General features: G+C 40.0%; 2 protein-coding genes across 4 annotated transcripts in view; one reads left to right on the top strand and one right to left on the bottom strand.

Annotated features, from left to right (window-relative positions):
- lhpp (phospholysine phosphohistidine inorganic pyrophosphate phosphatase) overlaps positions 1–16,740 on the bottom strand; it is a 23,198-nt gene extending 6,458 nt beyond the window's left edge. Inside the window, exons 1-7 of one of the 2 annotated variants that reach the window (XR_004327122.1) lie at positions 16,519–16,740; positions 16,096–16,283; positions 15,129–15,282; positions 14,961–15,024; positions 14,771–14,863; positions 13,129–13,259; positions 12,752–12,843 (exon numbers count right to left, since the gene is read on the bottom strand). Coding sequence is in view for 1 of the 2 variants with exons in the window: in XM_032501473.1 (XP_032357364.1) it covers positions 12,752–12,843; positions 14,771–14,863; positions 14,961–15,024; positions 15,129–15,282; positions 16,096–16,283; positions 16,519–16,649 (722 nt within the window). In the remaining variant the exon portion in view is untranslated. The remainder of the gene's footprint in view (positions 1–12,751; positions 12,844–13,128; positions 13,260–14,770; positions 14,864–14,960; positions 15,025–15,128; positions 15,283–16,095; positions 16,284–16,518) is intronic. The other variant, XM_032501473.1, reaches the window with a different exon arrangement.
- Positions 16,741–16,929: 189 nt separating this feature from the next.
- The window catches only part of oat (ornithine aminotransferase), an 8,587-nt gene continuing 8,578 nt past the window's right edge, over positions 16,930–16,938 (top strand). The window contains exon 1 of one of the 2 annotated variants that reach the window (XM_032501429.1): positions 16,930–16,938. This exon is cut by the window's right edge and continues 241 nt beyond it. The gene's annotated coding sequence lies outside the window, so the exon portion shown is untranslated. The other variant, XM_032501426.1, reaches the window with a different exon arrangement.

The raw sequence follows: 16,938 nt of genomic DNA on the forward strand, positions 1-16,938 counted from the left end.
GTGTGTGTGTGTGTGTGAGAGAGCAAGAGAGAGAAAATTAGAGACAGGACAGACAGAGAGAGAGTATCCTGGACTGTCAAAACCACCCACTGGAAAGTTTCTGTCCTTCCCAGCCACAAACATATTTGGGGCTAATGAACAGGACGTAAACCATTAACCTTCGCTTGTTGTCTCTTAGAGACACTAAAAGCACTATGCTCTTCTTAACTACAATATTGTATACATTATAGATCATAGTTTTAAATTGTTGCCGTGTAGTATTTTCTGAATTTGTTGTACTGCCTTTTGAGCAACTGTCCATTTCTATATATGAAATATTATACATATATATTTTATGCTGAGTCTTAGTTCTATGTAACTTTTTTTGTAACACTTTATTTATGGTTTGTTTTAATTTAATTGTGAGATACACATGTACAGTACTTGTACAATGTGTCTGTTGCTGTAATGCACAAGGTCCATTATTTTGTGTTGAGCTGCTTAAAAAAAAGGGGATGCTTAGATAGCATTTACAAATGTAAAGTGGGACACTACATGTTGTTAGGATTACCAAGAAATGTTACATGCAGGTCAATATGCCTCTCTCTGTTGTTGCTTGATGGGCTTGAGTTTGCCATGCTCAATGGTGTTTTAAGCCCCCAACATCTCCTTCCTGCTGCGACCGCTGCCTTCAAGGCACCGAACCCTAACCAGTGACTAAGCTTAGTGCCTTCCAGGAAGCGTTGCCTAGAAGGAGACGTTGGGGGCAAAAAACACCGATAAACGTTTTTGGACGTTTGAGCATACAGTACCTTTGAGGTTATTCTGGAGAAAATTGTACATTCAAAACTTGAAAGTACATTTAGAACAGTTAAAAGATGTGATTAATTTTAAAAACATTTTTAAAAAGTTAAGAATATTTCCTGTTTATTTCACCAATTTTTTTTAAACAAAAGTAAACTCCCTGTATTCTTTCACAGCTGTCCTGTCAGTAGTGTGCTCAATATGCAGAGCTTCATGTGACCCAGATCTAACCACACTCTTTTCATCAGCATGTTATTATTAGCAGTGCCACTGATTAATTGCTGAGCATTCGCTTGTGTGTGTGTGTGTCTATATGTACAGTATATCTCACTGTGTAGCTAGTGGTAAGAGACGGCTGAGTCACCTGACACACACACACACACACACACACACACACACACACACACACACACACACACACACACCCACAACAACACACACACACACCACACACACCACACACACACAACACCCAATTAGGGAGGAAAAATGGCTCCATCAGAAACCAGGCAAGGGCTCAAGTCCCCCCAGCCAAGCAGCCTGTCTATTGGTAATTGCAAGAGGCATTGGATCCCCTTTGAAAACGACTAAGGGCCTGTGTTCATGTATTTAAGAGGCAGTGCTATGTTTCAGCCGGCCATCTGTGGGCTTTAGCTCTCCGATTCTCTCACACTCTCACTCCTTCTTTCTTTCTTTCTTTCTTTCTTTCTTTCTTTCTCGCTCGCTCTCTCTCACGGGTGGAAAAGTACTGTTGAGAGGCTCAGTGGCTGAGGCCCGGCCAGCTTCTTTGTCTCGCCGTGGGAGTCTGGTCTCACTGTGAAAAAAGCTCAGGTTAATTATTAATATCTCATTGACTTATAACGCACGGCAGGCTTTAGAGAAGCCTGCAGGCAGGGGAAGCTGTCACCCCAGGGTGGTGAGAGATGGTAGGCCAGCCTCAGGCACCCACTGGACTTATCAAGCTCTTTAACCTCTTTGTGCAACTACTGCCACATCCATCTCAAATCTGTACTTACTGCATCTCTAGTCTGTGGTGCCCTGTTATGGTCTGATCTCAAGTCTATCTCATCCAAAAAGAAGGTTCAAAACGCAGCTTGAATGAATGAGAAAACAAGAGGTCTATTTAGCTTGGGACGAGTCTCACTTCACCCTTTCAACTCTTGTTCTAGCTTTGTCGTACTGTTGTGCACATATTGATCTCTAGGTGACATGTGGTTATGGTGTAACTAAAATGAACTCTTCTCTGTTACCTTATGGGTTTGAAAGACGTTGTGGCTTGTTCCACTGCAAATGCAAGCAGCTTCAATCAACAGGCTTTCAACATTGACCCAGTTATTAAATGCAAGTTTTGCCTTTGCTATCACAAGCAGCTGTTTATCTTTGCACACAATTATGTTTAACATTGTTTGCGATGAAAGATAAAGGCTAACCATGCTAGCGACAAATCAAATGGCCAAATATGGCAGTGTACATAGCAGTGCTTTGGATACATTTAGCTTGCTATATTCTGGGGTAGACATAAGTGTTATGCTGCAGTAGTGGCTTTGTAGTTTCTATAGACATCTGTATTCTAGGTTTATTTCAAATCAATGATAAATACTCTTATTTTGCCTAAATATAGTAAAAATAAACACTTTTCCTACTAGCTATTTCACTTTTAGCTCTTCTGTGCATATTTGCATGGAACTATATTCGCTAATCAGTCCCTCCAGGATTTTGCGATGTTGCGATCTCGCAAATTAAACCAATCACTGTGACTTTGGTGCAACACGCAATTTTGACCGATCACTGCAATGTTTCTCCAAATTTGACCAATAACTGGGATTTCCCGCAACTTCAACCAATCCTAGCAGTCCCATGCGTCAGAGTTTGTATCAGAAAGTGACTCTGAGAGCATCAATGTACTCTGTAACGGTTTTTCACTCAGAAGTAGCCGAAGCGGCTGCTGTGTCAATCCTGTCGGCTCTCTGCAGCGGGCGGGGCTGCTGAGTTCCCCCGGCAAATGACGTGTACACACACATAATTGCAGCATCCTAAGCTTTTTTGGTTACTATAGCAACACTCAGCCCAGCGTAGTTTATTCTCCCCAAAACATGTTTTATGTTTTAAGAACTATACAAAAAAAATTGCATCTTCTTTTGCAATTTCTTCTTTATTGCAACAATATATGGAACAAATATATTGATATTATTATATATGAAATATATATATATATATATATATATATATATATATATATATATATATATATATATATTTGGCTACACACAGTAGAGAAGTACATAATTCTGCAAGGCTGGTTTGAAAAGTTTCTGTGGATATTTTGGACTGTTTTGCCATGAGTCTTTCACCATTGAAATCCATTGCAACTGTTGTAAATTCAAGTTGATGACAGATGCCATCCTCTGAGCAAGAGCAAGCGTGCCTTCAGGCAGTGAATGTCTCAGAAGTCATGTTTTTTGCACTGGAATATTCTATTAAAAGCATAGAAATGTGAATGTAAATGTTCGTAACAGGCAAAAAAGACAAAGCAGTGTTGGATCTTAAGCCAAGAACCAAGTGCCGGCTGAATGAGGAAATCCTTTCCAGAATTGATTGTGTTTACATTCCTCACAAAGTTGTCGATTCCGATCCATGGGAATGGGAAGAAAACATAGCTTAGACTCAAAGTTAACAGACCGTATGAAATTATGTTAAATGCTGCCATTAAACACAAAACTGATGTAATCCAGCCTAAATGTTTAAAGTAAGAGAGAAGTTAAGAAAAACTATGCACTTAAGTTTATTCACTGTGAAAAGTGGAATTGCTGAAGCAGTTAGATGTTGAAAGGAACAACCCGCCCACCACTCAGAAACAAGAATGGATGAGGTGGGAGCATGCAGCTAGGAAAGAGATCCAACCAACCAACAAAACCCAGCATTCATGTGTTATCTGTTAAAAAGGAGGGGCATCCAGCAGTGAAAATGGAAACGTTATGCAACATGTATTTTCCCCATGTAAACATCCTGACTAAGGCCCTGCTGCTGACTGAGAAAGGAGATGCAGGAAACAGTGAGAGGCTGGTCACTGATTAGTGGACAGGACTGAAATGAGTTCATGGATTCATATACATAGATGAGCATGTATACTGTTTATTTAGTCTCTGTTGCTCTGGACCTACAGTGTTTTACCTTGGAAACAGCAACAACCTGGAAACAAAAGAGTGTCCCAGCGGATTCTGCTTCAGTTCAAAGGCCATATTCTGCACATAGTACGATTCACTGGATTACCCCCAATTTCCACTGGGTGCGGAACGGCTGCCGAGTTATTAGGTTTCCATTAAAGTCAATGTGTGTATTTTCACTGACTGCTGAGTGGCTGGGTCCCGATTCAGTCCGCAGCCCACCAGAGCAGATATGCAGAGCTTCTATTTTTGCCGGATGCCGTAGAGCTCCGCAGCAATTCAGAACACGGCAGATAGTGCGGGACAGGAAGTTGAGCACAGAAACAAAATACAACATCCGGTTAATTTTCAAAATAAATAGACCGTGCTCGTGGTGGATCATATTTCACTGCACTAAGCCTTGAAAACAAAGCACAGAGTTGCTTCCCGTCTACTCCTCTGGATGAACACAAACTGTTGTTGGTTTTGTGGTTCTATTCTACATAAATTCACGAGATGTTGTGGGTCCTCGTGACTTCACCTGTCAGTCGTAGCTGCAGCCGTTCCGTAAAAAATCTGGACCTGGTGGAGCACGCAGCGGAGCGGATCTGGAGCCGTTCTGCAACTGCTGGAAATTGGGGGTTAGAGTAAAGGGTCTCTGTGGTGGCGCAGAGGCAGACTGACCTCATTGACACATTCCAAAATGCTATAGCTGTCAAGTTGACAAGCTTTTAAGCTCACAACCCACACCCTAAGCAGAGAAGAGTGAAATGAGATAACTTCACTTCCTTCCCACACAGACAAAAGTAATGGGCTAAAAACAGTTGACAGGACAGGGTGTGGGACTGTGCTGTTGTACTAGACACTATAAAAATGCTCGCACACTCATCTCCAGAGAAAAACAGTTCACAAAAGGTCAAGAGAGCAAAATTACAGAGAAAGTGCAACTCAAGCATAACTTGCTCAAACATGATCACAGATTAAATCCAGTTCTACAAAGGTGTGCTCCAAAAAGAGAATTAAAGGCTTTATCACAGGTGAAAAGAAATGGCATACTCATCTAGGTGATGCATACAAACAAGGCTTTGAAATAGGGTTAAGTCACAAACGTTACAATCCCTCCCTGTCCGATGGGCACACTTGAAACCACGTACATTATCATAGCCATTGAGGCTATAGGACACCAGTGGATGACTGAAAGATAAACTAGGCTGAAATACAGTATGTACCTGAGAGCCATCCCAGGGGCAGTGCTCAGTTTAAAAAGGAGATTAAGCTGCAACCACAGCCATGCACAGTCCCCCTGCCAAGGTTCAGTGTCACAGATCTGCAAAGTACAAAGCCCGTCCATAAACCTAACACTGCTGGCCTGCGTTCAGTCTAATGTTTGTTCAATTTACAGGATAGGAGATCTAATAGGCAGTTTATGTCAGAGGGGGAGAGCATCACCTTTCTGTCGACACATATAATGCAGTGAAATGTGTCAACCTGTATATTTATTCAGGGTGGAGGATTGTTAACTCTCTTTTGCGCCCAGTGTAAACAGAACACAACACACACACACAACACACACACAACACACACACACCACACACCACACACACACACACCCACCACACACACACCACAACACACACACACACACACACACACACACCACACACACACACACACACACACAAACACACACACACACAACACACACACACACACATTCAAACTAGGTTAGCTTTCTTGTCTTGTTTGCACTAACACTAAAACAAACAACGCAGAAACTGGAATATAAAATAAAAACAGACCTTGTACCGGATATTTAAAAATTTAATCTCATTTTTAGTACATGTATTAAAAGATTTAAATGAAGCATAACTGCAATATATTCCAGGTTTTAACATTAAAAACTTCCAGAACAAGCTCATGTTCAGATCTTGTGTAGTAGTTAGAGTTTTTAGACTTTATGTTAAAGCAACAATGCTAGAATGGCATTTCAATTATTAAATGCAAATTATTGACGTAAAAGTTAGAGGTTGAGGCCACATGAGATGTGAGAATACAATTAAACCTATTTTGATACAATATTGTGATTGCAATTCAAAATTTACTAAACAAATCCTGACCACTATATTGTTGATAGTGAAGATCTTTCCACTGTGAGAGCGGTAACTCACTCTTTTGATCTGTTTGCTCAGGCTGATGGGTCATTTGCTTTCCTAATGAGCTTCTATTCGCTGCACTGAAAATGGCTTTATTTGCATGACTTCATCATGGAGACCAGTGGAAATCTGCTTGGGATAGCTCCACTAATAACAGGCAGTGTGCCACTCACCCAGTCAGCTCAGTCTGGGCTGCTGGGGAGGGGGGGGGGGGGGACATGGGTCATGCTGGACACTGGTGACTGATTCATCAGGACACGACCTGAACTAGATTGATAGAGACAATTTTACAGTTTATTGCTGCCAGGAAGTCTGCATTATGTCATCAAATCCTTTTGACTATCATTCTACAAACATCTCAGACCTGCTGGTTCTAAATACTATGATTACAGAAGTAGCAGTTACAGTGACAGCTATGACTATTTGCATACTGACCATCTGGTGAGAACTGTGTGTTCCAACTGATGTTACTGTGCACAATACTGGATGTGTGCATACATGCGTGTTTTTGCATTAGTACAACAGCTTCATTGATAAGATGTGTGCTAACCACTGTACTGTAGTTAATGTTACAGAGTTCACACACAGCAATCATAACTCACCTTTCATCAGTCTGGGTTTGTTAGACTCAGCTGTACTTTAAGCTGAATGCTAACATGACCATGCTTACATTTGCCTAACATTCACATTGTATCATCCCAACAACCAGAGGTCTAGCCAGCCTCCTAGTTATAAGTTGAGTCAAAAATATCAGAAATTTTTTTGAAAGCTACAACATCTCCTTGTTATCCAAAGGAAGTGTCAACAAACCACAAGCAAAACCGCTGCAAATATAACCATTGCTGGCAATGACTTCTGAAGGAAATCCAAAATTAACACTAATTTAGAAATCTATTTAGCTAATTAAAAAAAGAGCTACTGTTTGTCTATCTTTGGTTTCACTTAAAAAGCACATACGTGACTTGAAATTTAGGTTTTGCATTCATCTTGTGTGACTGTGAAAAATAAATAAATAAAAAAAGATAGCAATGGATTTATTTTGCAATGATGCATGAAAGCTTGGGAATAACACAGCAACAACGTGGCATGAATGCAGCATCAACTAATCCTGGCAAGTTGCCTTGTTCTCCAACATGCTAATCTGCATGGTAATCACAGGGCAAACCTCCCCCCCCCCCCTTTACAATGCTTACTTCCTGTTGCATCCCTCAATGACGGTCGCAGACAGAAAGGGCACGAACCAGGGTGCGGTTTTGGTACCATTGGGAACTAGTTCTCTCTAGAGATGTTCAATCTGGCTCGGCCTGCTTGGAAAACAGTTTCCCAACACTCACGTTAGCAGTTGAGTTGGCCACAGGGAGAGGTTTACTGTGTAAACCTTTTTGAAGATGGTTGCTGCTGTGTGACAATGTTTTCTGTGCACTCTCTGCCAGAATCCAATGAGAATCCAGAGACGGCTTCCTCTAACTCATTGGCCCTCATTCAAAATACCTATTAATACTATGTTAGTGTCTGACACACACTATACTGTTTTCTAGGCGGCAGAATTACAAATGTCAATAGTGAGGATGTGTGTTTAAATCAAAAGCCTGAAAGTCAACTTTTTTGATATGACAGATACACGGAGAAACAGACAGCGTGCCAAGGCCTAAAGGTTGAGAAACTAAATTGCATCAGATAACAGTACCAATTAAACTGGTTTACAAATGAGTGCATGACGGAAACAGCACGATGTGAACCTGCTTTTTGAAGCTTCTAAGCAGTAGAAGATAAGACAACAGAAACAAGAACACAGGACCAGCTGAGGCCACAGAACGCAGAAGATGAATATTTAAAAGTGTGAGACACAGGACGGAGAAAAGGACAGCATCCCCATAAGCTGACTGCTCTTCCAGTGGCCTAACAGTTTGACCATTAAGATAGAGAAGTACAGCTGCTGTTAGCTGTGTTAGGCAACATAATTGGCATATGCAATGATCTGCCACTGTTGTCTTCCAAAATAATCTATAAAAAAAACAAACAAAAAAAACTACGATAGCAACGGACGTACTGTATTTTGCAATGATGTGCGAAAGCAACAACATGGCATGAATGCCGCATTAAACTAACCATGGCAATTTGACTTGTTCTCTACCAAAAATGCTAATGTTAGCTTGTGTAAGTGCTCAAAATGGTTTAACAATATAAATGAGGAAACAGCTGTTTGAAGATAAGGCAAATATAACTGAAAACCTGACCCAGCATTTGGTACTGGTTTTCAATATGTGACGGTGTTAGGTACCCTGTTGTATGGACAGAACTCTGTACTTAGGTAGTAAGACTTGATTTGCAGCTTACACGTTAGGACTACCATTCTTCAGCACATAACTGCAGAGCTGAAAGGCTGAGCAGTGGTTGGACTAGAGCGCAGTGATGGCGGATTGTTCCCATGCAGCTGAGGCTGCTCCCAATTTCCAACAACTTTTTGTTGTAGGCCCCTCTTTGCAAATCTGTTTTACATTAAAGAGCAATGGGTTCTCTGGCTCCCCTGGGGGAAGTGCACTGACCTTCGCTTATTATTTAAGAACAAGGGAAAGTTGATTGCAAGCTGAACACGCCCCATTTTTTACAATTACCCCTATATTTTGCATTTACTCTCAGAGACAGATTGCTAGTGGGCACTGTAATATCACTTTGCTTTGCCCCCCCTGACAGGGAAAAGTACAGTGAGCAGTTGCATGGGTAACCCTAGGATAACATTCATTAATTTACTTGCACCTGACATCCTTAATTATTATACTCTTTTCCTTTTTTCTAACAGAATTAAGAGAGATAAACGCACATTACGTACGATCTGACTTGACCAAGTATCTCAAATCATCCATTTTAATAAGGTGAGAAAGCAAAATAGTAAAAAAAAAAAACGAATTTTCTGATCTTAATTAGGTTTAAATAATGTAGGCAGTCCTTGCTGAGTAACACTTTGTCCAGTCAAAAGCTTTTTAAACTAAGATGATATGATTATATTTGTCTGTGATTTGTATATTTTCCCTTCCTGTCTTGTCACTATGCCTGGGGTATTTGAAGCAGTCTTTATTTTTTCCAAGCCTGGTGGGAACTGGAGGCCTGCGCAGCATCTGGTTGACTTGGAAACAGCTGTGTTTTCACAGATCTGACTGAGGGTTTATAGCTGCTCCCAGCAAGCCTGGGTTCACTGGGCCCGTTTGGCTAAATAACGTTAAATATCACGCCTGCTCCTCACTCGCAGTCGCAGGAATGAATGTTACTGTCACTGTTTCTCTTCTTGTTCTCAGGAAATGTATACAGTATAGTCTAATAAGTCTGGTGAGGGATCCGGGATATTATGACGTGTATGTTAAATGAGTAAATTACAGCTCACTTTAGAGCCATAAATTCTAAATTGATGCATATATTTTAGTTCCTGTTACTGGCTGTGTTTCAGAGGCAAAATACAAGTGTTCTCTTAATACTGACACAAATTGACCAAAAATAAGTAAGTAAGTAAACTTTATTTACAATATATAGCACCTTTCACAGACAAGCGGGGTCACAAAGTGCTTTACAACACATAAAACGCTAAACCATTTTGCTAGTTAAAGGCTTGTCAAAAAGATGTCTTCAGGTGTTATTTAAAAGTTTCTACAGAATCCAAGGCTCTCAAGGCTAAAGTGAGAGCCTTCCAGAGCCTTGGACCCACCACACAAAAGGCACAATCACCTCTGGTTTTAAAACTAGTTCTGGGAACAGTTAAAAAGGTCTTGGCCTGAAGACCTCAGTGAGCGACCAGAAGTGTGTGCGTGCAATAGATCCTGGATGTAAGAGAGAGCTTGACCATGCAATGAGAGACTAAAACATGGACAAAGTGATGATATAACTTCAACACCTTGAATCCAGTCCTGAAAATTAATTGTTGGGCTTGATTAACACTACAATGTACACTACATCATTTTACTGTACTGTTTTCAAATCATTCTTTAGCCACTTATCAGTCCATAAATCTCGACCTCCACAACTGAAAAACATGTCGTGTAAGGCAATATAGATTCCACAACAGCCCTTTTATTTCAACCAGTTGCTCTCTCTCCTCCAAAAAAGAAACCACTGGATGAGCAATGATATAATTTAATCTCCTTTACCCTGTGTTTGGTTGAGTGTATCAGACATTTTTTAGTGTCAGCACACTGAAGCTGAACTGAGCTGCTGGTAGAAGATTGTGAAGTCACATAAACCACATGGATTCTGCCCAGAAAAAGTTCAGTCTACTATACTTAAACACTGCCTACTGCTGAACACACACACACACACACACACACACACACACACACACACACACACACACACACACACACACACACACACACACACACACACACACACACACACACACACACACACACACACACACACACACACACACACACACACACACACACACACACACACACACACACACACAAAAATAAATCTGCACAGACAGGTTTTATAGTGAGTGACTGTGCTCTTAATAGAGGATTAGAGCTGACTGATGCTCAAGCAGATTACTCAGTGTTCCTGCATGCCAGTTCACATCAGTGAAGCAGGTCATCAATGCAAAGCATGGTGCTCCTTTGACTAGTTGCTGATTTGTAGCCAAACAAAATGGTAACACCATCATGGGAGCGTAGGGGTGCAATTATTTTGTTCTGTTTGGTTCTTTTAATACCTGGTCTGCTCCATGACATTATCAGACTTGCTCTGCTGACTGGCATTTGCTTCATATTCCGCTGCTAAATTAATTTTAGTTTTTGTGCTTCCGACTCCTGGAACAAATTACAGACCTTTCTTAAAATCAATTGAATTGTGCCGTTCAGATTTCAGATTTTTAAATTGTCCGGTTTAAAACCTGCAAACTCCTACTTGTAACATCTTTACATAATTGTATTTTCTTTTGCATCCCTATTATCCTTATGTAATTATTAAATAATTTTCCAAATCTGAATGTTTTATTGTCTTTCTATAATTCTTGTGATTGTACTCTGTGTTGTTCTGTATTTGTCTTTGTAATCTCACTCTATGACATTGAAAAGGAGGGTCGCCCCTCAATGATCTCTCGAGGATAAACAAAGGTTGAATGAAATGATGTAAGCTACTGTTGAGTACAATTGTGAGGCACGTACAGTACCTACATGAGTACTTCCCCTTAAGGCAACTTCATACTCAAGGGAAATATTGCACTTTGGATTCCACTACATGCGTTTGATAGCTAAAGTTAATGGGGGATTTTACATATTAAGTCAGATAATATGATACAATGCAGTATATTATTGTACCTAAAAATACACAGAAATACAGTAAAATATATTATTTCTTAAGTACACTTACAAAACCTAGAGCTAAAGGTAGTATTACATGCAGAAAAAACACCAGTTACTGCATCACTTTGAACATACATTATAATGTACAGCCTATATGTGATGTAATGTGTAGGTCCATAACTCCTACTCCCAGTCACGTTTCTCTTTTCTTCAAGCCATAAGTACCACATATAGCTTCTAAAATAATCAACCATATGTTTCTGTAATTACACCATGAGAAAGGCGCCACAGTAATCTCCAGATTTGGGATCATAAATCCTTCAGCAACTATGACCTTGAAGGCGAGTCGAATTCAACATGTGGAGAGAATAAAGCTATTTTCAGGGAATCTCAATCAAATAAACAAATCTGGAGGACTGAAGAATGAGGTGGTTGTTATGGAGGAAACTGTGATTCACAACGGTATGAAGGTGCCCTCTTCTGGCAAACAAGTGAATAGATTTTTATTCTGATTTACCATATGGTCAGACTAGTTTCAAAATATATAGAACATGTGGATTTCTTCTGTTACAAGGACACTTTTCTTTAAAAAAGCTAAACCTTTTCTAAAGACAAATATTTAAAATATGGCAATGCAGTATGATTTATGTGTTTTTCATGTTACCTAGTAAGAATTTATTTTTATTTTTATCTCCAGGCATATAAGCACAGATTAAGCCGATATTGAGCCAATATCTCACTCAAGGATACTTCAGCAGGGCACGCACTGACATGGATAGTTTGACTAACCAATAGAGGCACCTGTTGCCCAGCGGTGGCCAATAAGATGTCGTCTTTAAGTGTGCTACACTGTGTTGATGAAACCATAATTCACTAATAAGACTTTTTGTGTTTTCAGGACATTCCTAGTCTGGATCAACAAAAGTACATATCCAGTATAATTGCCTGACATCTGTCGTATGCGGATGTCTGTACGCTTCTGCTCTCTGTGTATTGCGGTTTTCAAATTCCCTTTGCTTCGGAAAACAACAAAAAACTTAGAGCTAGCAAGCTACATGCTAAATATTGGCAACTTTTGAAGACAATTTGGACCAGGATCAAGGCAGGCCTGCTTGGTTCTTGCAGGGAACAATTGGAAAGATAGATATAGACTACAAAGACTATGTTTACAGCATTTACCATCCAACATGGAAGTTATGGGACCGATTGGTGAGGACTGCTATGGACAAAGTACACACAGCGATACACTGGTAGGAGCAAATGATGTTTAACCATGTATCCAGCTGTTATTATTTTTTCTCCTATGCTACAATGTATGTGTGGTGTCCACAGCACTGTGGAGATAGGTCTGGCAATGCAAGACTAGGACATCTCTGACCTGTATTTCCCAGTCCTGACTTGTACGCCTTTCATTCCACAGTTTTGGGCCCCACCCACATCATTCACCAGATCATCTCCAATCATCAGTGCCTGCAAGAGATGAGGGAGATGGAAAAAGAAATAGGACATAAGAAATTTGATTTTTTTTTTCATTGCGATTGGAGCTACAAATATGTAAAATAAGAACAGCCTTATCTGCCTATTAGCAGTTTAATTCATCACTTGTAAATGTGTTTTTAAAAGCTAATTGCTGTATAGGACATCAACTATTGATTGCTGGAGGGGTTGAGGTTTAAAACATTTGGATATACCGTACATATATCTTTGTTTTGCCAAGAGTAGCAGTTCACATCTCATTTTGTTCCTGATTCCTACCTAATCATCAGCACTTGGCCGATCCATTTCAGCCTCCCCACTGTTTCCTCGGGTGTCTTTTTTAAACGTCATAGCTATCCTCTAACTCACCAGGTGTGTGTTGTTACACAAGCATGAGTTCGCACCATTGTCTATTATAGTGAACAATGTGATTTCTGAAATAAACTGTAAAAGACTGACTCCTCTAATTGAGGTCCAGCAGGTTGTTCTCCAAAAGAAATACAACTTCTGATTAGAGAAGGTATTCACAAGAGTTTAAAAATTCCTTCTGAAATAAATAATTATAGTCCGTTTTATTTTTGAAAGCCTGTGTGAGTAACAGAAGGCGGTGAAAAGAGCAGCAGATGTAGCTGTGGATATATCCGTGCCTAAGTGAAAGACAAAAAATCCCAAGAAAAGAGCGAGGCTTAGGCTGAGATAACCCCAGCTTTCTCAGTGTGCCAACTGCCAGGTCCAAAAATAGATTAAGCTTAGAGAGACTGCAGCATATTCCTTTTACGTGGAATACTCTGCGACAAGCAGATCCCACAGATAGGCATTAAACACATGTTCAGACATCTGTTGATTTAAAAAAAAAAAAAGAGTGACAAAGCAAGAGTGTACAATTTAACAAGCAGAATCTTGGCTTTACTCTGTAATAGGTTCCAGCATGAGTCTTCCTCTTCCTGTTGCCGGTAGCTAAATATATTGAGTTAACAATTAGGTGTGTAGAGGCAATTAGTTTATTATGTAACAGGTATGATGCTTAAAAAGGAAGTGCGTGGAGTGTTAACAGCTCAGGACTGATTTGTATATCCTGATGAGATAAAACAACAGATGGCTGCTGTGAATGGGGTAGGAGCAAAATCAAATAAACATCTGAAACAGTAAAGACCTTAAGCATAATCTGCCCAACATACTGGATGCAGGGGGGGTATAAAATATATATATCAATAGTGACATTACTGTATCAATACAAAGACGCCAAATATCGATCTTTTATTATATACTGTATGTGTGGTCAGTTTGTCTGCTTGACAATCCTGTTTTGCAGAAATAAAATTGAAGTTAGGTAAACAAACACAGAAATTGATCTTTTTGGATAAAACAGATGTTGAATAACAAATGCTACTATTTAATTCTATTAAACGTTCAAACGAGTATTAAACGTTGACTGTATAAAATAGGTCTTAAAGCGCTCCCAAGCGCTGCAGTACTCTCCCGTCTCTATATTGAAGCCTCTATGTTTACAGGCTTGTGGTGATGGCCAATTTGTTTTATTTTGTCATGGTTCATGTGTACAATAAATATGACATTTTGTGAGACAAAACATTGTGGCAGCGAACCGTGACCTCAATTCTGAACTAAAAAAAAAATCGTGATTCATAATTTTCCCCAAATCGTGCAGGCCTAGAGGGGACCACTGCGACGTGCAAGTATGGCGACATAAAGTGCAAGTCATCTATGAAAACTGGCCATCCCAATCACTACTCCCTTAATAAGTGGAATTCTGACTCCCCTGCCTTATTTCCCAGTGCAATCAAAGGACAAAGAGTAAAAACATGGAATAATCCTTTCAGCAAAGCTAAACATTTAACGGTTTAAACTAGATAAAAGCACTGAAGTAAGAGCCTGCATTATTATAGCACCCTCTGTTATGTACCTCATGCGGTTGAAGCCCCATGTCATTGAGAACACTCTGGAAGAATGTTGGGGATGGCTTTCCAACTACTTCAGCCTTTAAATCACAGGCATACTTGGGAAAACAAAAAGTTAATAATCAGTCATTGTTCACATGTACAGAACTGCTTTTCCTAATAAATGTATCAGTGCAAATTCCTAACCTACTGTACCTCCAGAGCCTTCATGTACACCCCGACATCCAGTTTCAAACCATCTGTCTCCTTGTAGTACCTCCTATGAAGAGAGCAAAACCTCACAAATATTTTGTTTGACTTTTATTATTTTTAAATTGCGCTTATTACTTTAATAAAGCAATATGGTGATGACTACAGTCTTACCCTTGGCCCAGAGAGAACAGCTTTGGATTCTCCAGGTCTATAAGGACACTGAATGCCTCGTTTAGGTTCTCGTAGGAAAATTGTTCAGCTGCGTCTCCAATCACCACACAGTTTGGGTTGGTCTTGTCAACGCTGTCAAACTCAGGGAGAAGTCCTCCAGAAAAGTAAACATTAATACTTGTTTGGGTTGGGTTATTTAAAGGATGAGTCTGGTGATATTTATAGGTTTTATACTGCCAACAAATTTCACAAGAAGACCAAAACCAGCAAGTATTAATTTGATCTGGTTTATCCTTCTGTGCCATAGATCTCTATTGTTGTCCAAAATCTATTAAACACATCAATAAGCCACCACAACGCATGTTGTTTTATTGCAGTTAACATGGAATCTGTAGTTTATTGCGTAAATATCCCATATACACAGTCCTGCTTCTGGAAATACTTATTGGTGCACCAAATTTACTTTAACTGCAGTGCTGTGTAAAGTAAGCACTTTAGATTTAATTAAACTATATACTTGTAATTTGTTTTCCTAAGATTCAGATCTTCAGTAAGAAGACATGTGTGTGGCTGGGAAAGTTGTTAGTATTAAGTAAAACTAATGCATTGTGTTTTTTTTTGTCTTTTCATAAGATTTGTGAACAATGGCAAAAGCCTATTCCGTTAACACCCCTACTAAAGATTTGTTTATGTTGAAACAATGTGTTTACAGTACTGCTGTGTCACACTCATTTTGCGTGCTACATTTGAACAAAGTGTTTGCTTATTAGATTCTTGACAATACAAATTTAGGCTTTACAGCCATTTAATGTATGTACATTCCTGGAACACGCTCAACTAACAAGTGTCCCGAAAACTCTTTCAAGTGGACAAAATGTCATGCAAATTAATGTTTTAGATGCACTAACCTGTGTATGAAGTCTGACACTAAGAATAAATAATACGTCATGACAATTTCAAGCATTACCATCATACACCAGCAGGTGAGGCCGTAAACCCCTCTCCTTCAGGACAGCTACGGCTGCAGGAGCAGGAGAGAAGACCTCAGACACGGAGATGTCGAAGCCCAGTCTTTGGAGCTTGGCTACAAACTTCTCTCTGGTGGCCTGGGTCTCATTGGTGCAGAAGCGCAGCTGCAGGTCAGATGCCTTTAGCCTATAAAGGGGTTGAGAGTTAGCTCGGCACCTAGCTTGTTGCAACAGTGCCACTTAGATTGAGACAGCTCTCATGTTGTTTAAATATGCATTGGTCATCATTATCATACACAGAGCCTTTGTGAGTCTTGCAAGGAACGGCTACACATTAGCAGCACAGTGAACCGTGAGCATACAAGTAACGTCAGCTAAAATATCTGACAATAACTTAAACAACTCGTTACCTGTTCACTCACTTTTTCACAGCTTCAATTGAACCAGGAATGGCAACCCCGTCGCCCTCCCCGCTCTCATATAAAACACCACATAAGTCCAATATGACACCTTTCAAACTCTTCGAACAGCCTGGCCAGCTCGTGTCAGCCATGACGAAATGGTACCCTCCCCAAGCGCATGCGTGCAAATTAAAACACACTTGTGATTCAACCAGAGACTGTATATTATTAGTATACAGTCTGGATGGATTCAACTAAACGTATTTAGAGCGAGCATCTTTGAAAATGCATGAAGTCAGAGTGAGTCACTGAAACGCTGCAGTGTTATGAGCTCGCTTTTATAAACACTAGCAATGGCATCAACTGACAGAACAGTGTGTCCGACACCTGGTCGCAGTTTCAATTCGTGATGATTGGGATTAGTAAAGCTTTTTTTTTTTT

The sequence above is a fragment of the Etheostoma spectabile genome, chromosome 21, assembly GCF_008692095.1.
Source record: "Etheostoma spectabile isolate EspeVRDwgs_2016 chromosome 21, UIUC_Espe_1.0, whole genome shotgun sequence".
Classification (NCBI taxonomy): Eukaryota; Metazoa; Chordata; class Actinopteri; order Perciformes; family Percidae; genus Etheostoma; species Etheostoma spectabile.